Source organism: Rhea americana, unplaced genomic scaffold, assembly GCF_003343005.1.
Source record: "Rhea americana isolate MKP2758 unplaced genomic scaffold, rheAme1 scaffold_167, whole genome shotgun sequence".
In the NCBI taxonomy this organism is placed as follows: domain Eukaryota; kingdom Metazoa; phylum Chordata; class Aves; order Rheiformes; family Rheidae; genus Rhea; species Rhea americana.
Genome location: NW_028185783.1, coordinates 2,040,869 through 2,064,690, shown reverse-complemented (window position 1 = coordinate 2,064,690; position 23,822 = coordinate 2,040,869). Strand labels below are relative to the sequence as shown.

Below are 23,822 nucleotides of genomic sequence, written 5' to 3'. Positions count from 1 at the left end.
ACAGAACTATTGGCAGAAACAGATCATTTTCCACTTTTTCTTTTGCACTTGACAGAACAGTTGAGTATCGTTTCAAATGATACATTCGGATAATAACTATGAAGTGCCTGGAGAGGACTGAATCAAAGACAGAGGGTAGGAAAAGGTATCCTTGTATTTCCTTAACTATTATTTGTGAGAATGAACTTACTGCTTTTTGAAAGTCTGGTTAAAAAAAGAAGAAATAGCGTATTACAGTTCAAATAGACTTTTTACTACAAAGTCTCAGTTTCTGAATATATTTGGAGTGTTGTAAAAAATTATATGGGAATGCTGTTGGGAAATGCTTTTATGATTGCTTATAAAATGAACCAGCAACCCTCTGAAGTTTTCTAATTGTGAACAAATAGTTATTGTCACCTTTTGTTTCTCAATTTTAAGGCAGAAGACTTGCAYGTACTACAGTATTACTGTCTGTTAGTAAATGCTCTATTATTAATCCATAAATGTTTAAAGTTTGAAAACTTTCTTAACATTTAAACGTGACTCTCTTTTTTAAGCAGTGATAGCTTTATAATGCCATTTCTAAAGGCCTAAAATTTCATGATTTTCATAATTAAAGGCTATTAAATGAAGTAAAACTAATAATGCATGATTATCAGTATTCTCATCTTGTTTTATATACAAAAAGTTATGATATGAAAGGTTCAGTAAGAGGTTTTTAAGAATGGTTTTACCAGTACTGGGCATCTCTTCAAATGAAGGTGCCCTCATGGTGGGAGCCAGTTATTGAGGTCGTTCCTCTGCTCCGTCATGCTCTCTTCTCGTCTACAGCTCTTCTCCTGTCTCTAGACTGATACTTGATGCATGTGATTTTTACTCACGACCCTCACTAAAATGTGATGATTATAATGTACTAAGAGGAGGTATTTGCTATATTTAAAAAGTGTCAGTTCTGATCTTTGTGAAATGTATTGTGCCCATGGGGGAAGAGACCTACTTTGAAGTAGACAGGAATGAGCTTGTCTAGTTAGCGGGTTGAATTTCAGTTTACAGTGGCATCTGCTGATCCGGGTTGTGATACTGTGGTTTTTCATCTGTGTTAGGATTTCAGAGAGAGGGTTAGGGTACGTTCTTGCTGTCAGAATGCTTGGAATCTTGTACTTTCAGGGGCAGGCTTTCTACATCGCCAGATATATAAATCTGGTGATAGGATCTTGTAGCACATCAAAGAAAACTGCCGCGGCTCATTCCTCAACTTCAGACTCTGCAAGTTTGTGCTCTCCTTTGCTAGTAAGCATTGCCATACCATCTCCCTGGGTTGTCTAAAGGATCTTTCCCATCTAGTGTTAAGTTTATAGAACTGCCTCCTAAGGTGATTTCTCATGCCTGTTTTTGCTGAAACTTCTTACTGAAGCCACAAATGCACTGTTTTGGTCCTTGTTTCTCTGCGTTTACCTCATCTGCTAATGCCTCCTGGCTCAGAGATGGTGTGTGGCCTGCTTCAGGCCTTTTTTATTTTAATTTATTTATTTATTTTAAGAATTTGTTTATAGCTTTGGAGTTAGAGTTGCCCACTGTAAACCTAACTTAYTACTCCCTTTAAAACTAACTTAGATCAATTTATTTCAGAAATAAAGCCAGAAGTTGAGAACTCATTTCATAAAGAATAGAGACTATAGGCACATATAGGCCAAATATTAGCCATACGTAGATAGTTGTGCTCTTCACACACAGTTTACTCAAAAGAAACTCTCAGAGTGTGCATGAATGGCCACTTGGTCTCACTAGGAAAAGGATACTTTTCATGATATGCTTGTACAATTTGTTTATGTATAATGGATGAAAAGAAATATTACTGCTTATCTGAAGACAAATAATAAGCTTCATTCTCTAGTGACAGCAATTACTAGCTTTTGGAGTCATACAAAATAATGCTTTTGAAAGAGAAGAAATTCCACTGTGCAAAAGCAAATATTTGAAATGGAGCAAGTAATATGTGTGAGAATTTGATATGTTCATGGAACAATGTTGTATACTAAAGTAAATGGGTATTTTTTCTTTACAAGTGGAAGAAATGGGGATACTGGAGATGCTGAAAGTTCTGTTCATTAGAGTGCTATAGATTTGCCCCTTTTTAGTAACTTCTCATTTGATATGCCTGGACTTTTTACAGTCCCTACTTGATGTGCTGTTATCATTGTCCTGATGATACAAAAGACAGCAAAGATATCTTACGTTCTTAATATATTATAAAACGTAATATGATTTCTAATCTTGTGTGTGTTTTCAAGGCAAAAAGAACCACTAAATGTGTCATCATGTCAGATGCTACACTTTAACATGTTTGTCTGAAAGAGTGGTCCTTTACGTACTTTGGAAATAATGCTCTGGTGTAGCAATCTCTGGGAATGTCATTTTTATTATTGTTGGCTCTTGTGTTAGTATGGAGCTCTCAGCTGACGTACTATACATTATGGAAGAATGCTTATGACTCAGCTAACAAAAACCCAACGAAATGTCTAAATTAAGAATCTTTCTTGTACAGCCTTTTTTTTTTTTTTTTCCTTGTGCTTTTTCTTATTACTGCATGCTGTCCTCTCTTATTTTTACATAACTGTCAGTACTGCAACTGTGTGTGGATACTGGCAAAAGCACACTTCATCAGTTTTATGTAAGCAGAAATTCCACTTAAAAGGTACCATTTTCATACCACAAATTGAAGGCAAGAGTCTGCCAGACTTTAAATTACAGTTAAGTATGGATTAATACTTTTAAAATTGCAATGCTGTGTCTATGGCCTTCTCTTAAGTTACATTCGTTTAGCTGTCAGCCTTTATATATGCCTATAATAAGATTACAATTGTAGTGTATGTTTTCATTGTAGACTAAAGGATAGGCATCTTACATAGCTTTAAATGTATGTTTCATCATAATGCTGTTTTTAAAACAAACGGGAAAAAGAAGATTTAAATAAAAAAAAGTTGCAAAAGAAAGTGAGTAGCTGAAAAATAATGAATAATTCTGCAGTAGAAAACTACAAGTTTAGTTACTAAAATTATTAATAGGTAACTGAGGACTCATTATTTGCTGACTGAAATGGCAAAGCTCATTGTGAACAGGGTCTTAAAAGAAAGTAAAAGACAATAGAAGTGCTATAGCATGAGGAATTTTTTTCATCTGATGTGCTTAGGGACCTAACTTTTGTAGACTAGAGATTTTTCTATTGTATGTCACAGTGATAAAATGTGTCCAGATCAAAATTAGTTGGTTGATTTCTTTTGACTTCATTTGCTGTTATGTGCTGAGACATTAATTTAATTTTACATTTATTTGATAGTCTGACTATGCTAAAGAACTTTGTGGAATCCCTGCTATTGAGACTAACAAGTGCACATCTAATTTCATGAACTTAGCATGTTTCTATTAGAAAGTCCCTGATTCTTTTTTGTATCACGACTGCTTTGTTCTGATACATCTGCTAGGATGGACGCAGTCATTAAAATCCTCATCGGGGACCCAGTCAGTGCAGAAGAGTCTCCAATAAGGAGATACTAATTTAACTATCCCCTCTGTGATATGTGACGAGATGTCTCCCTGTACCTTGGTGATCTCTGCGCACTTTCCACTAATAAAGAACTGAAACAACAGGCAGCCTCCATAATACAGTCGTTTGGGCTCCTGGACTTCCTTGAGGAGACCAGCCTTGCATTTAAATGTTTGAGTCTAAGGGCCTATGCAGTCACGTCTCTCTAATCTCCACTGGAACTTGTGTTCTGCTTTCTGAACAGCAGTTGAGGCCTGGGTCTGAATAATTATTTTACCAACAAAATAATATTTATCACTTTCTGGTCTATTGTTACTATTAGATTTTTAAGGCAGAAAGGCCTTGCAAGAGGAAGAAAGAAAACAAAAGTGTCTTTATCTGTGCCTACTACACAACCACTTTCAGGAAAAAGAAAAGAAATTGATGCATCTGTTTTTTCTCTTTCCCATAGGAGTGCAGGATCCTCAACATGAAAAGATAATTACCGTGACTACTAATGGAAGTATTCACAGCCCCAAGTTCCCACACACATACCCACGCAATACTGTATTAGTGTGGAGATTAGTAGCAGTAGATGAAAATGTATGGATACAACTTACTTTTGATGAAAGATTTGGGCTTGAGGACCCAGAAGATGACATTTGCAAGTAAGTTACTTTTCCTTTAACTTATGAAACATCTGAAAGGGAGATGCAGATGATGGGAAAATAATGTTGCTCCAATTTTGCAAAGTGTAGCACCTGCTTGTCAATATATTCATAAAATGCATCTTTAAAACTGTTAGTTTATGATTTTATTTTCCAGTACTAGAAAATAATTTCATAATTGAAATCTTGGAAGTCCCCCATTTTCCTTCAGGATTCATAATCTGGGCCATAGATACAGGATGATACAAAAATGTAGAAATATTTAATCTCTATCTTCCCTCCTTCCAAAAAAAAAAAATAGTTTGACATCTGAGAAAACATCTTTAATCTTCTTGTCAGAGTGTTAGAGGAGTGAATGTTTGATTCCACAGACAAAATTAGGATAAACATTTTACTTGAACTGGAATTCAGGTCAAAACATTAAGTACATCATCTCTGTTCAGACAAAACTATGGTACAATCCTTCAATGGCCTGTAATGACCAAGTTTTCAGTTTTCTGTGAAAAACAGCTCTTGCAAAGAGCTTTACTTTACATTCTTCAATGGCATTGCTTTTTTTCATGAAACTTCAGTAAGTATTCTGTCTGCTAAATCGCAGGCCCAGTTTTCTATAGAATCTATGCTTCCTTCCTGTGATTAGCATCTGAATGCTGCTTGGGAGAGAAGTAAGACTGTGACATAACAGGCATCAGGATGGATGTAGTTCTGAACTAAGCAAACTGAGTCATCATGTTGTGGGTGTTGTGTGACAGTAGTGGCTGATGTTCCCTTCCCGTGGAAGGGTGAAAGGGCAGAGATGCTGAACTTGTGTCCTGTATCTATCTACCTTCATAGCAACATATCCTAAAAAATCCTATGTGGTATGTTGTTTGGGCTCTTTTCAGTAAGTTAAGTAACAAATAAAATGTGTCATTTGAATGGCACATCCTGCCTTGAGTGTTCCTGGACAGGTATTTCACACAAGGATTTTTCTTACTAAGCATTTTTTTTTCTGTTTTGGTTTTGTTTTACTGTGTGTACCCATTTAATTTGATGCTTGCTTTCAATTTTTCTGATTTATTGATATTTGGCTGTTTTTATGTCTCCTTATAACATTTTGCAGTTACAAATTTGAATTTCTTAGAGGTTATTTTTGAATTTACCCTTAATTTGGGGGCTGAGGTTCATAACAGATAAACAAATATCTGTCTTTCATACTTCTGAAAGAAATAATTATCAAGGCCATGTCAAATATAATGAAATACAAAGTACTACACAGCATATGTTTGCTCAAATAAGTGCACTCCCTTTGCACAATAAATCTTTTCTTTTGAAAGAAAACTTAGCTTGCTTTTTCTTTTCTTTGCATATGGCAGAGTGAAGTGGCAAGTGAAAGAAAATCCAGGTAGGGTGCCTCATTCATCCACTTGCAAAGAAAAAGTAAGATAAGTTAAAATATTTCTAACTGTATAACTTGAATAGTATTTTAATGGGAGTACATTTATTTTAAGTAAACAAGGTACTGAATGCAAAAATCCTAATTAAAAACCACTTACTTCATTCACTCATAATCTTTTTGTACTGACATTTGTGCAAGGAAAACAGGAAATATTATGCAGGCAATTCCTGATAGGTTGGTATGTTCTTTTGAGGGACTCAGTTTTGGTTTATTGGCTTGGAAGATATGATCCTTGAGAAAATGAGTTACGTAGTTGTTTCTAGTTGTTTCTAGAATTGCGGAGAGTCAGGCTTAGTAATTTACTGAGTTTTCAGAGCACTATCTTTTTGTAACACTAAGTTCTAATGTTTCTTAGATCTTCTAGTTCTTAAGAAATTATTCCATATTCTTTCCAGTACACACTGTAGAAAATCTAAGGATTTCTATTGACTGAATCCCATACTATTTATTTTTTACCCTATTTCTGCCATCTCAAAGTGCGCAAGTCAGTATTATTGCCACAGTGTACATGACAGTTTCTCCATAATCAAATTTACTATAGAGAACAGAATAAGATATGACATGAAATTAAATGTTGTATTACTAGTTTAACTGTAGGATAAGCATAGATAAGAGTGAGCCGACCCTTTACTTTCTAATCTATGCCTGAAACTAGGTGAAAACTTCAGGTCGGTAACAACACACTTTGCAAAAGTGTGCAATTTGTATCAGGAGATCTTTCTCCCACTTTTAAAATGTCTAACGGGATCTGGTGAGTTACCTGCAGTGGTCATTGTCACATTTTGTCAGTTCTTCCACCTGCTTCCTAAACTGCATGTTCTGGGCAATGCAAGGGCCTCTTCTGGAATCACTGTAGGCTGTGACACCCTATAGTGCCAATTCATTGGACTGCTAGGAGAATACACTGGAGTATATTTAAGGTAATGAACAACTTTTACATCTCACAGTCATCAAGTATTGCTCATTCATGGGAAAAAATACTAGAAGACTTTTTGCTTAACGTAATTCTGTAACAGGAAAAATGTGATAACAGTGGATAGGAAATGCCCTAGATGCTCACTGAATGCTTTGGCACATTTTTGTCTCTATCTGTGGATAGAATCCAGTGACCAGTTAGTTTTACCTCCGTATCTTGATTTCTCTAAAGTCAATTCTGACATTTCAGCTATTCTGTGAAGTCTTTTATTCTAGAACAGGCACTAAAATGTGCAGATGTCTCGAAGGTACTGGTCCAGTATCTATTTTAAAAACTTTCCTAAATCTGAATCAGAGTGATCCAGCATGACTTTTTTTGCCACTCCATTTTCACTTGTAATTCAGCTTGCAGTACTTTTAAAGACTGCAGAACTTCTTACTGCAGATTGACTGTTCATCCTGACTCAGCCTTACACTGAGCAGGTGTTAACATGCTTAGTCCTATCCAGACTGTCTTGCTAATTTTCACCAATGTTGTGTGCAATTGCTGTACAGCTTGTTTTGAAAACAAAGCTTAAATTGTGTAGTTTCAGAACAAACCTCTGACTTACTGCCTTAATTTCTCAAGGTAACTTTTGTACTGGTTTTACAATTGCAATGCACTTGAAATTTCTGCAGTTTATCTCTGCATTTCTTAGCATATAGCTATTAACTGTCTTGAGAATAGCTTTACTTCATTCCCACTGGGTCCTTTCTATAGGCAAAACTGCAGGAATCCCACTGTGTCCTTTAAAAAGTGAGCACAAACTTTGATTTACGTGGGAGCTGGATCCATGTATTTCAGAAGGGATTTAGGTCATTTCACTGCCAATATGATATATAAATCTCTGCAAGATTGCAGTAATTTCAGACTTGTGCACTTTGATTTTAGTTGTGATGTGGGAGAGAAAAAAGGTTCCAAAGAAAAAATTCACCACCAAACCAAATAAACAGTAAAGGAAAAGGATGCAGTCTCCTACCCATTTTGTACAGTCTTGTTCAGATGATGCATCTGGCAGTAAATTTTCCTTACCTAAGGGAACTTCTAGCCAGGAGACGTGTGCTGGATTTGTGTTCTCTATGTCCATCCTTTCTGGTGAAGAAAAGAAGCAGCTGGGATAGACACTGGATATCACAGATTGTTATTTTTATGATGCTGGCCTTTCTGTGCTGTTTTAATGACTAGGCCATTAGCCTTCTCTGCCTGACAGCTGCTCTCGTCTGGGAGATGCCATAACTCTCCTTGACCAGGAGGGATTCTTACTGAATGTATTTCCAGTATTGTTGCTTTCTGTCTCTGTGCCTGTACAGTGGTAAAAGGTTTAGTAAGCCTCTCTATATCAGGAAAACAGAGATTTAACTTTCTTTCATGAAGAACATGTACACTACAGTCGTGTTTAATAGGGAGTTTGCTGTTGTGATTAGCTTGTTTATTGGAGCATTACATCACTGAACTGAAATAGAATTTTTTAAAAAAATCCATCCTATATTAATAATGTACGCCAAACTTGCTGTCTCCTTGTGCACATAATGCCTATACTTGTTCATCTTGGTGATGGTGGCAGCTGTTCTAATTATCAGATGATTACAGTCTGTGTGACTTTTATTGTATGTAATAAAACTCAGAAATGTGCCACAAATCCAAAGTGCAATTACTTTAGATAAGATTGTGAGGATAATACACAAGTAAAAGAAGGTGGAACCAACTGGTTATCAAATAATAGATGTCATTTGAACATCATCTTGATTTTAGAATAGCTATACTAATTTCCAACTCTCTTCAATCCTCTAATAATTTCAAGAATAGACTGTAGTCTGTTTGGTTTGGGGGTTTGAGCAGCTGCCTGTGTGAATCTCATGATGTAGTAAATCCAAGTGAAGCATTTGGGAATTCTTTCAAAGCATTATAATAAAGCATGTCTAGTTCATAGGTGCAATATATAGAAATAAAATCAGTTAACCTGAAGGTAACTGTCAGTGCTAACATGGGGTAATATCTGTGTGAATAGTACTCTGACTTTTTTTCCCTTAATGCCAAATTAAATCCTTAATTCTTAAGTCCAGGAATATTCCTTCTCTGAGGGTAGTTAGAATGATGCTCTAAACTCACTACCTTGCTTTACTCTAATGCTTCTGTAAGCTACTTACCTTCACCTCAGATCTTTTATAACCTACTACTGCCCAAGCAATTCCCTTCTAATCAGAACTGCTCAGCTTCTCTGAAGACCAAATAACCACTACTAACTTGTTGAATTTTCAGCTGTGCACCTTAGTGGGTTACCTCTCCCACCAAACACTAGAGGAACTCCCTAACAGCTTAACAGCTCCAGGTCTACTGTCATCCTTTCAACTGCTGCTTAAATTCTCCTTTCCTATTAAGCAGTCTTGATGATGACTAGCAAGTGATCAAAGATTATTTATGAATGTTGACGTGATAGTTCCAGTGTTTCCGTATATTTTGCCATCTGTTTGCATCCATTTGTTGTATTGTTGGCCTGACACTATATTAGTAAACTGTACATAGCAGAAGCTCTCTTTCTATTGTATGTTTGTGTAGGACCTGGCAGAAGTAAAGTCCCTGTACAGTTCTTAAGCATAATTATAATAAGTGCAGTAAAGTGAAGTTGGCAGCACATTCTGTTTGCTTATGTTCACTTTTTAACCCAGTGTAGCAAACTAATTTCACATGAATTTGAGTTCAGTTGTGAGACAGTCAAGTTTTGGAATTATTATTATTTTAGCCAGTCTGTTGCTAACATACGTAACTACAGTGTACTATGTATATTAACTCTGTGTGTGTGTGTATATATAGATACATGTGTATATAGAAACATATTTATATATGCATGTATATACAGTGACTACATAACTAATAGTAAGTATTATGTAATAACTGCAACATACGTGGTTCCTATTTATGTATTTATAGCTTTAATACATACATATATTAACAATAAATTTGTGCTGGAAAATACATGAAATAAATATAGTGAAGATAGAAGTATGGATATAGACTCTAGGATTAGTATAAATCTAAATTCATTGGTTTAAAAAAAAAATCAACAAACGGCAATGAATGGCTTGAATAGTCATGTGTGTTCCTAATGAATGTATGGGTAGGAAATTCTTGGCGAAGGTTAAACAGTTCTAAGATTTCGCTCAGTCTGACACAACTGAAACAAGGGAATTAAAAATAAACTTACAAACACTGTCTTTGTTGTCAGTAGCTATGAAAAAGGAAAATATTTGCTTAGCTGTCTGTCTTGACATAAATTATGTCAAATGCATACTCTGCAGTGGTGAGCTATGGTCAACACAATAAAAAGATGAAACACTGTTATGTAATTTTCTAAAGAGAGCTTTCCCTGTAATATAAATCATGATGAATAACTTGCAGCATATGAAACTTCCTTTCTTGTAATTAAATCAAATCTCTGTGTCTAACGTGGAGCAAAATATGGATATATAACTGCAGATTCTACATGCTACAGCAGAAATAGTGATGGATATTTCAGTTCTGTTTGGCCTTCTGTTGTGGAAGCACCTAACCACATTAACAGCATGTACATAAGAAAAACAACTTACGTACATATGAAAACAGCATACATGCATGTGAAAAAAGCATCTTTTTCTTTCAGAACCTATGGGAGAAAAATGTATTGTTTATTTTGCTTTGTTTTGCCTGGAGTGTATGGTCAAGGTAATATACTGATACCAAGCATAGATTCAGAAAAAAATATGAATCTTTTTGCAAAGTAAGAGTTAATTCCCTGGCTTTTAGTGCCAGCGATTTCCATATTCAAGGTCTGGCTCCCATAAAAATTATTTTCTGGACACTTGACAGGCTGTTCTTACTGTCTGATGATTTAAATGCTTCTGGTAGAACTTTTTTGTTGCAAGAGACTGTGATTACAGAGGGTGAAGTTATCTCTTGGGTAAGTACAAGGTTCAAGCCAGCTTTGAATAACTGGACAAAGACCTTTAAATGAACTCTATATTTAAAGAGGAACTTGTGCAGAGAATGATCATGGCTACGCATGTAACTGGGCTGCTGCTTCTTGTACTTCTTTTTATTCGTTCATTTTTGGGGGGCAGGAGGATGGGGGGCTGCTGCCACCTCTATTTAAAAATTCAGAAAACCATGAGAGGTCTCTATCTCCTCTCCCCTCCAAAAACTCAAATTGACCAGGCTCTGAAAACGGAGATGGATGTTACAAAAAGCTCCTTCTTCTGTTGCCTTGGAACTTAAAAATGTTCGGTTTTAGCCTCCCCCCCTTCTTTGAGATGCTACACTTATAGATGGGTTGGGTTCTGTATAGGCAGCTTTCTGATACTTAAGTCTCTCTCATTGCTGTCTATAATGTCAGCAAAAGTAATATCATGTTAATAAAGTACAGCACCAGTTTATTAAAGCAAAAATTTATTATACCTTTTTTCTAAAAGACAGATTGATTTGGATAGCATGAGTTCTATTAATAGCTAGAACTATAAAAAGCGGTTGTCTTTTTCTGGACTCAGTAGTCATTGCTTGAAACACAATACAGTCTTTTACTTTATATGTGATGTATAAATACACACGCGCGCGCGCACACACACATACACACACTTACATGTATAGGTGCAAAGTTCTTTGTTAACCCTTTTATTCAAAGATGGAAAGATCATGTAATTTAAATAACAAGATGAATTTTAGCTTTCTGATCCTTTAGAGTAATTGAAATACTGATAGGAAAGAGCTATTATCAAATAGCTGACTTAGATTAAAACCCTTAGCAGCAACACTGATGTTTTACTGCTATCAGGAAGGTGGCATTTTAGAAGCAGTGTGTAGAAGACACCAAAACTTGGGATAAGGCACCTGGTTAAATAATATTCTGATATTTATGGTGGTCTTTTCTAATTTTTCAAAATCATTTTGATGCAAGATTATTGAATAATGGCACCAGTTTGAGTGAGGTTTAAATGTGGAATGGTTTTAAGGGGCGGAGGAAGGGAAGAGGGATGGAAATCATTGTTTTTAAGAACTTAGGTCACTGAAGTCCTTCGATTATTCAAAAATTGTTCTTTTACATATACAGAAAAGATCATTAATAGAAAGGTTATTGCCTTTATATGAATTCAATTGTAACAATATTATTTCAATTTAATGAAAATAGAAGAAATCCAATAGACTCATGCCTTCTGTTTTCTAATTTTGTGAAGAAAATAKGCTGTTTTCTCACATCAGAAGAAATGAATGAATGTTTATATATGTGTCTGAATTAGGGACATTTTAGAAATTAAATAGAAGTAAATTCTTTTACATTCTGAAATCAGCGGACAAAAATTGCAGCTTTTTTTTTTTTTTTTTTTAAGCTCTTTCCTTTGGATGTACTGTGATTCCAGGAAAGTTTGTGTCTCTGCTTAGCAAATGATAGCTCATCTTGCAGCGTGGCTCCTTCTGCTGTTTTAGCTGCTTTCAGTGGTTCACATTGTGGTAGAGGTGTGTAGTGGGTGCCGAGGAGTCTGTGCTTGATGGCAGTTCCAGACTGCTCAAGTTCTGAACGTGACAAATCTTTCCTAAACTGCTGACATGCTGTGAAACTCTGCAGTGGAATCGGCACTCTACACTCAAAGTAGATCAAGGCATAGAAAAGAGGAGTCATCACGATTAGACTCATGGGGGAAGGAGGGAGTCACAAAAATACTGTTCGGTTTTGGAATCTGAAATTAATTACTGAATATAAACATTTTAGATTATCTACTGCTTATTAAAACTTGCTTAATAGTATTCTCATAATTTTGTAAATGTGACAAAATAAATATTGTAGGCAATAAAAGCTTAAAAAATAACAAAAATGAAAAAAAAACAGAACAACAGAACTTGCTACAGTTACAACTGAGACTACCCCATAACACATGTTTCTTTAGGCTTCGAATCATAAACTCTGTTCTACAGAAGCAACTCATACCTTCAAAATTGTACTGTTGAAAAGGTATCATGGAAAAGAGAAAGAGAACAAGATCCTGACCAGAGAAGCATAGCCTATGTGATGTGATCAGAAGAATATGCTGCACAGACTGCATTCTTGTCCCCCCACTTTTCCCTCCTTTCAAGAAAATCCAATGTTCATTTGTTAATACCCACTATTGCATGGGGACACTATAATGGGTGTTACTTAGCAAGTTATTTAAAATCTATTTTCAAAGCCAAGATCAGTGTCAGGAGAATGACCGGTGAAAAGCATGTAGCTGACATAATCCCATACTCCCGGCAGAGACTTACATTCATTAACTTAGAAAACATTTTAGGCTCCTTAAAACTCTTTCCTGGTCCTCTCAATCTTGAGCAAGTTGTTTGGGTAAAGTAAACTGTGTCTACAGTATCAAAATATTTTGGTAAACGATTCTAATCCTAATTTATTGCTTCTAAAATTATTTCACATTACTATAGCTGGCTCTGTTTGTAGTGGTGCAGACTGAAGTTATGTTCTTTGAAAATGAGTGTGGCACTGCTGGGTCGTCTTCTTTCTGGCGTGCTGTGGGAACAGTCATTATCGATGGCGTTTCCCTCCTGGCCCCCCCAGGACTTATTAAAAAAATAGAAGTAAGTGTGTACTACAAAGGGGCACAAAACCAGAGTGAGCCACGGCTTATGTTCAATGACTCTTTAGCCACTTGCAGTTTCTTGCTTAGTTTCCTAAATCTGGATATTAGGAGTTAAATGCAAATTACAAAGACAGGCCCAACAGCATAAGCTAAATTTACTGTGTATAGTTTCTCTGTATTCTAGATTATATGTAATATGCACTCCCTCCCTGATGTTTCCTGGCTACTAAAAAAGTCTGAGTGCAGTTAAGCAGATAGGCTCACTGTCAGGTTTATAAGCAGCTTCCTCCTGTTTAATCGGCAGGAAGAGCAGGTACCAACTCTCCTATTCCTAGGCAGTTGTATTTCCTCACCTGTTTATTCATCTTTTCTTTTTTCTTTCCTCCTTTCTTTTTCCTCTCTATTCCCCCATTGCCTCTAACTATGCTCTGTGGTCGCTTCTTGGGTGTATTGTCAGTGTATTAGTGAGGTGAGTTGCTGGAATGAAGCTGTAGTTAGATAGCATTACCAGCAAATATTGCCAGGGTCGGATGAAGTAAATCCGTGACACTCTGGTCTTGCACTTCGTGCTGCTGGGCTAGTAARTACAAAGCAGTAGTGAAATCCAGTGCAGTTACTGGTAATCTATTGTCATCTGATTATCAGGAATCAGAGAAGATGCATGTGAATGAGAAATTGCAAAAGGCAGGATTATTTATCCTGAAAAGGGAAGCTGGTCGTGTGTGCTTGTCTTGGGAGATTTTATAGCGTAAATGGATCTCTTCTGATAATAACAAGAAAACAAGAAGACCAGTGAATTAGCAACAATTTTGAGGAAGTACTGTTTCGTAACATGCTTTGATTCATATGCTACAGCTGAATGAAAAATAGATCTGAATAATTTTATGATCATTAACTTATAACAAGGTAAACTGAAATGAGAGGAAACCCTTTAGTTTAGGTGAAGTGCTTTATGCTATAGACRTAAACTGATCGCCTGCTAGAGTTGGGAACATGTTTCCCTGCCTCATGTAGTRTTATGCAACTGCTGAGCTACCCCGCGGGGATTTTTGACTTTGTGTTCAAGCAGCAGTTATTAGCCTGTCCTGGAGCAGRACATTGGACCACATGACAAATGGTCTGTCCTGGATTGGTAAACCATGTGAGTACCAGTAGTAGTAGACAGGAGACCATGTATGACTGTACTACTGAACTAAAGAAATAAAAAATAATTTAATTTAAATCAATATAGACAGAGCCCCAATCTCCACTGAGGGAGACAGAACGGAGGGAGGGCAAAGGGAGAGCTTGAACAGTGGTGTAACTGCTGGAGGGGAAGGGGTAAAGGAAGGGGATCTGCTTACACTGTCCTGAGTAAATCTTCACAGGCTTAAAATACTTTTAAATACCACTTAAGAGTTTAATATTTTACACTTCTGAGTATTGTTAGAAAATTGTGTAGCCAGTAGTTTTCACATTATTGACTGGAGCCACAGCTTCATCCTAGGGTATAGGGATTTTGCATAAAGGAAGAATTGCAATTTGGGGTATGCTGAAGCAGGTATTTTTATTGTGGTGAATTAGTGGAGAAGAGGTAAAAGCTTTATAGTAGATGAGAAAGAACACTTTACCTTTTCTGTTGACATGAACTCTGAGCTCAGATAATGCTTTTTGTTTTGTACAAATATTAATTTGTGTAGTAGGAATGTTTTTATGATAACTATTCCAAGTGAAAATACACCACAATTTTCTGAGTACTGGGAAAGAGCTGAGAAGGCATTTCATTTTCCGGAATCTGAGAGTATAGTGCTGTGTAATGTAGGATGCTGAGTTGGTAAGCTGTCTGGGACCAGTGGGCTGTCTCTGAAGTGAAGTTGTTTTGGGAAGTACAATGTCTAGTGTAGTAGGACCCTGAATTCTGGCCATTTTCAAGTATTCCTATACCATGAATATATGGCAATAAATTACTTACAGTCCATTCCTTTCTAGGGGGAAGAGAAGAAGTACCAGTGTGCAGTAAAACATGAATACTCTATCTTATTAAAATTTTGCTACCTGCTTTATCATCTCAATTTATAACATATACAAGATCCTGGAGACGTTCATGGCCAACACAAACATATGTGTGTTTTTGGAAATGCTAGTAATTCTCTGATATAAGGAAAATAAATACAGAGAGTTTCCAAGAAAGTTGATAATCAGACTTTTAGRAGGAGTAGTTGGGAAACTATCTTTGTTCCTTCTTACCTAAACTATTAATCTGCCCAATGGTACCATCTCTCTATATATCCTAAAATACCTATTCRCATAATTGGAATAATGTATCAATAACTAAAAAAGTCATATTAGTAGAAATTATTTATAGCATAGGCTATCTAGGACTGAATCCTGTGATCTCTGTATTCCTGAATGTACTTATTTACATTCTCTATTCATATGAGTAGTTTAATACATGCTTAAATAATTACAGAGTTACTGTCAAAATATGGAATTGTTTTGTTTCAGAGCCTGCAGTAGGCTTACCAGTATGTCCAGTTTATAATTTCTCATTCTTGTGAAAATGTAACACCCTTTTCTTAAGAAGAAAAATGTAACACTCTTAAGAGAGACACRGAGCTACTGGAGAGAGTCCAGCRTAGGGCTACGAAGATGRTCWGAGGGCTGSAGCACCTGCCCTRTGAGGAACGGCTGCGAGAGCTGGGCCTCTTCAGCCTGGGGAAGAGCAGACTGAGGGGGGATCTTATCAAYGTGTACAAGTACCTGAAGGGAGGGTGTCAAGGGGAYGGGGACAAACTCTTTTCAGTTGTCCCGTGGCAAAAAGAGGCMATGGGCAGAAATCGAAGCACAGGAAGTTCTGCCTGACYGTGAGGGGGAATTTCTTCCCTGTGAGAGTGACAGAGCTCTGGACCAGGTTGCCCAGAGTAACCTGGTGGAGTCTCCTTCTCTGGAGATGTTCAAGGCCTGCCTGGCTGCARCCCTGTCTAASATGCYCTAGGTGMCCCTGCTGAGCAGGGAGGTTGGACTAGWTGATCTCCAGAGGTCCCTTCCAACCTCACTGATTCTATGATTCTATGATTCTTTCCATAAGGCAGAAGTTACCTGTAGAGACTACCCAATACTGACATGCTTAAGATGAAGCAAGTGCATAAGTACTTAGTAGTGTGTGCCTAGATGACCGTATTTTTTTTTCCCTCAAAGCTGTTTTTGTGCCAATCACATCAGGGAAAAAGGTATGTTTTTGGCAATACTCAGTTTATCACTTAGCGCTGAAATAAGCTGTTAATACAGAGAGGCTTTTAGGGAGGAAGGGAAAGAAGCATTCCTTTGGAGTTTTTTTTGCATGTAGTACTTTAACCATAGTTCTCAAAGTAACAAAAACTACACACAAAATGTACATGTCTCAACTTCCCATGATGTCTGAAGTTTTCTCCAGATTCATAGAAAATGAAAATATGTTTTCTGGTAGACTAGAGACTGGTTATACAGCATTTAATTTCTCAAAATCAGGTAAAATGGAGCRTCCATTTCTTTTTCATAAAAAGTGTTCAACTGTTTGAAGAGAAGGATTTTTGGTTTTAAACTCCAGTGACTTGGTTTTCCTCTCATTTGCTGTGTTGTAAATTCATGATCAAAGTGGCTTATAGTGAATGAGAGGAAAAAAATGAAATTAAGGGTTTGGCTAATTTTTTTTTTCTATTAATGTATACTAAATAACAAGGTCAGAATACTGAAAGAGCGTGTGGTTGAGTTAGAAGCCTCAGGCAGTTGCAAATCAGTATGGGAGTATGAGGAAAGATTAAATAGAGAGAACCATGGCAACCATATAACATTTGTGAATGAATCTGTGTTTCCATATGGCAGTTTCTAATGTATGGTACTGTATATTCTAAAATAGATGTATTCAAAGTAGGTTGGCACAGAAACTACAATCCATATTTGGTGAATGGTTATTAGAAATGATCTCTGTTTATACCTTGAATATCTTCATTTCATGGAAAATGTAGACATAACAAGATAATTCATTCTTTAACCTAATGTGCTTATTTGCTATATTGACTAGAAGTGAAGTTTATTGCTGGAAGTGATGTTTGTTTATAATTAAGCATTGTTTTTGAGTATAAAAACCTGATCTCATCAGTTATGTATTTGGATCATGTCTGGATGTGCTGTTTCTTTTCAGTGACTGTTAAAACACAGTGTATGTAAAGTCAGAAGATACAGATGGTACTGTGGAAATGTTTCATGTCAAATCATTGTTGTTCAAACACTTTTTCTGTTTTTATTTTAAAACAGTAGGCATGATAGGGCATGATCCTTCCCAACTATTGGAAAAGCTGTAATGCTATCTTAAGGAGTTCCCTGTCGTAGTGAAGAGCACTGCCAGAACCTTTTAAAGAGGCTGAAGGCTAGTGGGTAACTGCCTGTACTGTGAGCCTCAATAACTGGAATCAAATGATTCTAGGTACTTTTTCTTAGGACTTCTTTTTGGAGAGGGAAGATCTTGGAAGAATACTCTAAATATTGAAATTTTTACATCAGGTAATCTTTGAAAAAAAATACTTCCAATATCTTGTTTTTAYTGTCACTCAGAGTAGCTCTAGTAAAATGGCCGAAGTTGGAAGGGACCCCTGGAGTCCCTTCTAGTTTAACCTCCCTGCTCAAGCAGGGGCACCTAGAGCATGCTGCACAAGATTGCATCCAGATGGGTTTTGAATACCTCCAGAGAAGGAGACTCCGCAGCTTCTCTGGGCAACCTCTTCCAGTGCTCTGTCACACACACACACACACACACACACACACACACACACCCGGTGAAGAAGTTTTTCCTCATGTTCAAGGGGAACTTCCTGTGTTTCAGTTTGTGCCTGTTGCCTCTTGTCCTGTTGCTGGGCACCACTGAAAAGAGTTTGGCCCCATCCTCTTGACACCCTCTCTTAAGGTATTTGTAGACATTGATAAGATCTCCTCTCAATTTYCTCCTCTCTAGGCTAAACAGGCCAGCTGTTGCTCATAGGAGAGATGCTCCAGTCCTTTGATCTTCTTCGTAGCCCTATGCTGAGCTCTTTTCAGTAGTTCCACTACTACAGTAGTAGTGAATAGTTCCTCTCACTTGCCTTCCTCTTGGAAATTTGCTTTCTGTATCATTAGAAGTCTGTCTTCTGCAGGGCAAGTTGAGTTATTAATAGCTAACTTTTACAGATGTGCATGGCCAGTGTTCTGTGGATTTCAGGAACTTTGTATGCACTTACTGATTTAGGCCTGGACTGAATGGACCAATCTTTTCCAGTTTGAGGCTCCTGTGCCTATTGTTTTCTATTTATTACCTGGTAGCAATATAATATGAAGTAATGCATTTGAAAGGCAAGGGAGTTAAATAGCTGTTCTGAAGCATGCAGACTTGGGCGGCAAGTGATTTTGTTACCTGGCATGATTTTGATATTAGATTATGATACTATTATGATATCAGAGGAAAAAAAATCCCCGAAGTAAGGGTAAGGTTTTCTGCTACACAAGTTGAAAAAACAGTGCACAGATACATGGTTTCAGTATTGCCAACTGTATTTTTCTGTTATTATTATCTTGATTTTTGTGTGTCTTATATCACTCTGCCTTAGTTTTGGGGGAAAACTTTAGCCTTAATGAAAGGAGAGGTACTGGTAATAGAAAAAATGAACAAGGTGGAATGAGGAGAGGATATTTTCCTTTAGAATGACAGTGTTAGAATTTCATTTAGAAAAATATCAAAGTGATGTTTTCAAGATGACTGTTTCCAGTAACTTCCAGTGCTTCCGAAACTGAAGCTGCCTTGCARGTATAAAGCCTCCACAATCTGCTCAAGAGCAGTTTGCTTGGTGGGATCCCAGAGGACCTTGGATGCTTTTGGTCTGAAGCTGAGGTAGCTACTGCAGTGCGCTTTCCTGGCACTGTAAAAATCTGGAATTGTACATACTTTCAAATGAGGTGGAATATAAATATTGCAGTGGCCCAATGGAGGGCTGGGAGGGGGAAATAAGGGAAATGGCAAGAATTGCTRTCAACTTCCTATTTCTTCATTTAAAAAAAAATCAGTGCTCATCAAAGGAAGAAGAAGAATACACTTCACCATTTCCAAGCTGTTTTTATGGATATGCTAGTTTTGTCTAGCACAGATCTGTATGGAGATGGAAAGATCGAACATCACTGATATAACAAACTATTTTACTGTGTGAGTTTCTGCTTCTTACATTCATTGATGTATTTGTGGAATTCTGAAGGCAGAGGGAAGCTGCATAAAGGTCACCAAACTGTAAGCCAAGGTAAACAGCCTGTCAGAATATGTTTAGCAAATGGCAATGTAAACCACAAAAAAATATAGAAAGAGGAGGAAAAAAAATTCCCCTAGAAAATACATTTCCTGGCTGGCAAGCCCTTGAAGTTTAGAGTCATTTATATGGCTTTTTTTCCCCCCTTCTCAAAGACATTCTTTGCGCAGATTGTTAATTCTATCCATGGTCTCAGACACCTAGACAATAGGGAAGAGGAACAGGTATTGGGCAACACATAAGGGCAAGCATTATGGGCTGAACATGCATGACAAAAGGTATCTTTCATCTCAGTAAGGGTGATTAGCCTACCCTTAGTCCTGAATTTTAGTAGTATTTGATAATGTCTTGAAAACAGGTCCAGCACGAGTGCATTTCTCTAGTCATTTTAATAGAGGACTGTGTTTTCTAGTTTGTACATTGCACAAAAAAGAAAGATTTTTTTTTTTTTGGTTCAAATAACTATTCAATGCATTTTAAATCTTTCTAAATCAATTGCAGATAGAAAATAGTCTCTTAATTCTTGGTTATCCTTGTTTTCTAGGTTTTCAACTATAAGCTTTGTTTGATGGGGAAATAATTTTGGGTGGTTGTGATTTTGTCCTTGCTGCTCTTCAGCCCTGTCGTATGAAGCCTCGGAATTGTGCAACATCATCTTGTAAATCCTGAAGTGTCTTAACCATTGTTTTGTTAAATTTCACAGCAAGTTCAGACTTCAGTCAACATGTGTGATGCTAGGAATTTTTAGTTGCAATTTTCAATTGCTTAGAAGATTTTCTTGGCTGGCTCTTGCAGCCCATTAAGCTGGATAACTGACAGGAGTAAAGTTATAAGATAGAAATTTCATTATGTCCAGAAAACCCGAGGGGTGTATTTTGTTTTGTTTTTGTTTGTTTCCCTGTTGGCGTAGACGGAATTTCTAAGGATTCCCATTTTTGTTGGTGTAATTACTATCTTGTGCCAGAGCTCCACCTACATCTGTTTAACAGTAGGAAGGCAATGCTCACATCTCATATTGGCTTTTAAGAACAGAAATTTTGTCTGTAATACCAGACTTCTTTGTTGAACATGAAAGAACATAAATCCTCYGTAGGTCCTGAGGGAGAGGTTAGAGAAAGGGAGTAATCATTATGAACCACTTAGAGCTCTACGTACTGTATCACGTTGCCATGCAAAAGTTGTGTGAGATTGGCTCATAGAGCAGGTTTAGTAAATCCTCCTGAAGGAYGATTTTGGCAATTGTGCACACTTCAGTGCAGTACTAGTGAGGGCTTCATAAGGTCTAGACTGTCTCCACATTGATCACTTGGAAACGGGTGGATTTCAGATGAGAATGGTAATAGGATAAGGGGAGAGTCGCTGAGAYGCCTCTCAGTCAAGGTATCACTGGTAACACATTAACGAAATCAAAAAGCATTTTGATGACAGAGGACACCTTGCTTGCAAATACTGCATACAAAGATGAAGCAAAAAAGAACTGACTGTAAAAGAAAAACCTGAATAACTTTGCTCAGCCTGTCTTGTGTATCAGAAAGCTGAGTTTTGTTTGGGTTTTACAGGGAAAAAAAAGATTTTTCTCGTTTCTTACCTTTCAACTAATGGAATCATTAGCATTCATTTTACGGGTCTAGCATTTAAACTGCGTGGAATTTGAGCTGCTTTTTTTTCCTCTAGGAGAACTGGAGAACCAAAGGGTGCAAAGGGAAAGTAGCATGTGAGTTATATAGAAGCACTGAATGTCTATACTATGACCAGCTCCTCAAAATCTTAAATTTAAATCCATAAGTGTAATATTTAACTTGTTCACTCTTTGCAAAACAGAAAGGTAGGTAGAGAAGTATTCTTTCATAGCTAGAAAAATGATCAATGGAGTTTATCTTTAAAAGCTTCATAACATAATCTAAAAAAAAAAAAAAACCCAAAGCCAGTTTGATAAAAATATGTTCARCCAGCCTTGAAGCCATAGTACAAATAATGTAAATATTGTCTTCATAATAAGTTGTTTACATTATCATAAAATAAAACCACTGGTGGATCAGTTAGAGAAGTTATGTTAGTATTTGGGGAAAAAATGGTGATAAAGTAATTCGTATCATAAGTTCGATAAGATTTAAACCTGTAGTACATGGCAGTAATGGATTTTTGAACACAGTTAATAAGTATATTCATTGCATTCATTTTTAATTAAGTGGAAAAAAAATACTAGTCCTTTAAATGGAGATAATAAATGTACAAGTCTGACTTGCACAAACATGCAACACAAGAATTTATTGCCTGCTGTCTAACCAGAGAACTGGGAATCATTATAAAGATTAGCTTTACCAAAAAAAAGATCCAGAAAAAGCTTCAGTAGAAAATGTTTATGAGGTAATAATTTTCACATTAAATATTGCTTGGCATGTTTGGCAGTGTTTTAGGGGGGGTGAGGGGAGGTTAAAATATGAGTATTTTCTATTATAAGCGGTAGGACTTTTTGTACCCTTGTAAAATATTCAGTAGTATCTACCAATGTGGATTGTTTTGAAAAATATATTTAGTGCATGACTATATATGTAAAAGAACATAAAAATATAAAGCTTGAAACTTTCCCAGACATATGTCATGATTATCTTTAGAATACAAGTTATAATTTAAAAATAAAATGATGACTCAGAAAGCTGCAGCTATAAACTCCCGAATGCATGCCATGCTCTAACTGCTGCAGCGTTGCCTTCCTGAACCAAATAATGCTGCTGCTGAGAGTGTTTCGAACTACTGCGAGAGAAAACGGACTGAAATTCTTACTGTTTATTCTGTCAGTGGGCAGCTGGGGAACTGACATGAAACAGGTTAAAATATTGAAACCAGCCATACCTTCTAGAGCAGTGGTTTTCAATGTTTTTATGACTTGAGAACCCCCTAAACATTTTGCAGTGGAAGTAAGGACCTTTCTGTAGCATGTTTAAACTTATTGATGACACTTGACTGGCTTTTCTTAGTAACCTTTCATGGACCTATTTGAAGTTATTCACAGATCCCCAGAGACACCCAGACCACACATTAAAAAAACAATTAAACTAAATCAAACTTTATATGTTTCACTTTTTCTAAAACTCCCAACCTATATATCTTTAGTCAGTATTACCAAARTGTCAGAATCTTTCTGATAAACAGCACATTTAGGCCTTTGCTCAACAAATGTCCCATTGGGATATGCATTACCTTAAAATGTGCTTTAGCCAGAAAAAAAAGCCTTGTAGGAAAAGTTTCCRTAAACCACCTTTACCTTCTTGATTTTTACTTGCCAGCACTATTATAAGTGGACAAGGTTTCAGCAGCAAAACGCCATTGAATTTTCACTGGTGGCATGTGGTGTATTTCTAGTGATACTGCAGTACCAGTTAATGTGTCAAACTTAAGCAATTCCTAACTTTATTCTCTTACTTTATTCTGCCSTGTCCAACATGTTGTACTTGCTTTACATTAAGGAACAAACAAAATCATACTGATGGTTTGTTCAAAATGCTAATTCTGTTTTTATTTTTATTTTCTAACCTCACTGCATGATTTTATTATGTATTTAAGCCAACAGCAAGCTGGAACCTAGGTTTAAAATAACTCACTTTGCTAGCATACTTCTAGCATTAAAAAAAAAAAGAGAAAAATTTAAGAAAAGTTTGCAAAATGTAGTATCAATGCATTGATTAAAACAGGAAGTTTCTATAACAATTTTACCAGGAAGTAAATACTTAATTTTCTTTTCTGTTCAGGTATGACTTTGTAGAAGTTGAAGAGCCAAGTGATGGCACCGTTTTAGGGCGCTGGTGTGGTTCCAGTAGTGTGCCAAGCAGACAAATTTCCAAAGGAAACCAGATCAGAATAAGATTTGTCTCTGATGAGTATTTTCCTTCTGAACCTGGATTCTGCATCCATTATACACTTCTTATGCCAGTAAGTAACATATTTCAAGATTGAAAGAATTCAGGAAAACAAAATCTTTGAAGTAGTAGTTCAAGAGAATTTTTGAATTGTTTAGAACTAGCTACTGTTTATTTCTTAATGATAATGATAATAATGAACGATCTGTCTTCCAGAGTTGTACATTTTGTTTCTGCTTTATAACTGAGTGTTCTTGTGGTTTATCTTGGATGGCTTTGGTTTGGGAAGTTGTGGGCTCRGTTGTTTGTCTGGAAACTTCAATAAAATGTTTGTATTCCTAATACAGTACTGTGAAAAAGGCATTTCTTCTAGCTTTGGGAAGGAAAAAAGAAAAGCAGCATAAGAATCAGCTGCATGACATTTGAAGAGTATTAGGAAATAGAGAAAAAAGAAAAATTGAAATAATTAATATTAGTCACTTGCCATTAGAAGTACACAATGATCTTCTGTGAGTCTATCTGATTGTACCT

General features: G+C 36.5%; 1 protein-coding gene across 1 annotated transcript in view; it reads left to right on the top strand.

Moving 5' to 3' along the window:
• PDGFC (platelet derived growth factor C) overlaps positions 1–23,822 on the top strand; it is a 62,782-nt gene that overhangs the window by 5,637 nt on the left and 33,323 nt on the right. The window contains exons 3-5 of the mRNA XM_085300677.1: positions 2,678–2,732; positions 3,978–4,173; positions 23,184–23,364. Of these exons, the coding sequence (XP_085156803.1) occupies positions 2,678–2,732; positions 3,978–4,173; positions 23,184–23,364 (432 nt within the window). The remainder of the gene's footprint in view (positions 1–2,677; positions 2,733–3,977; positions 4,174–23,183; positions 23,365–23,822) is intronic.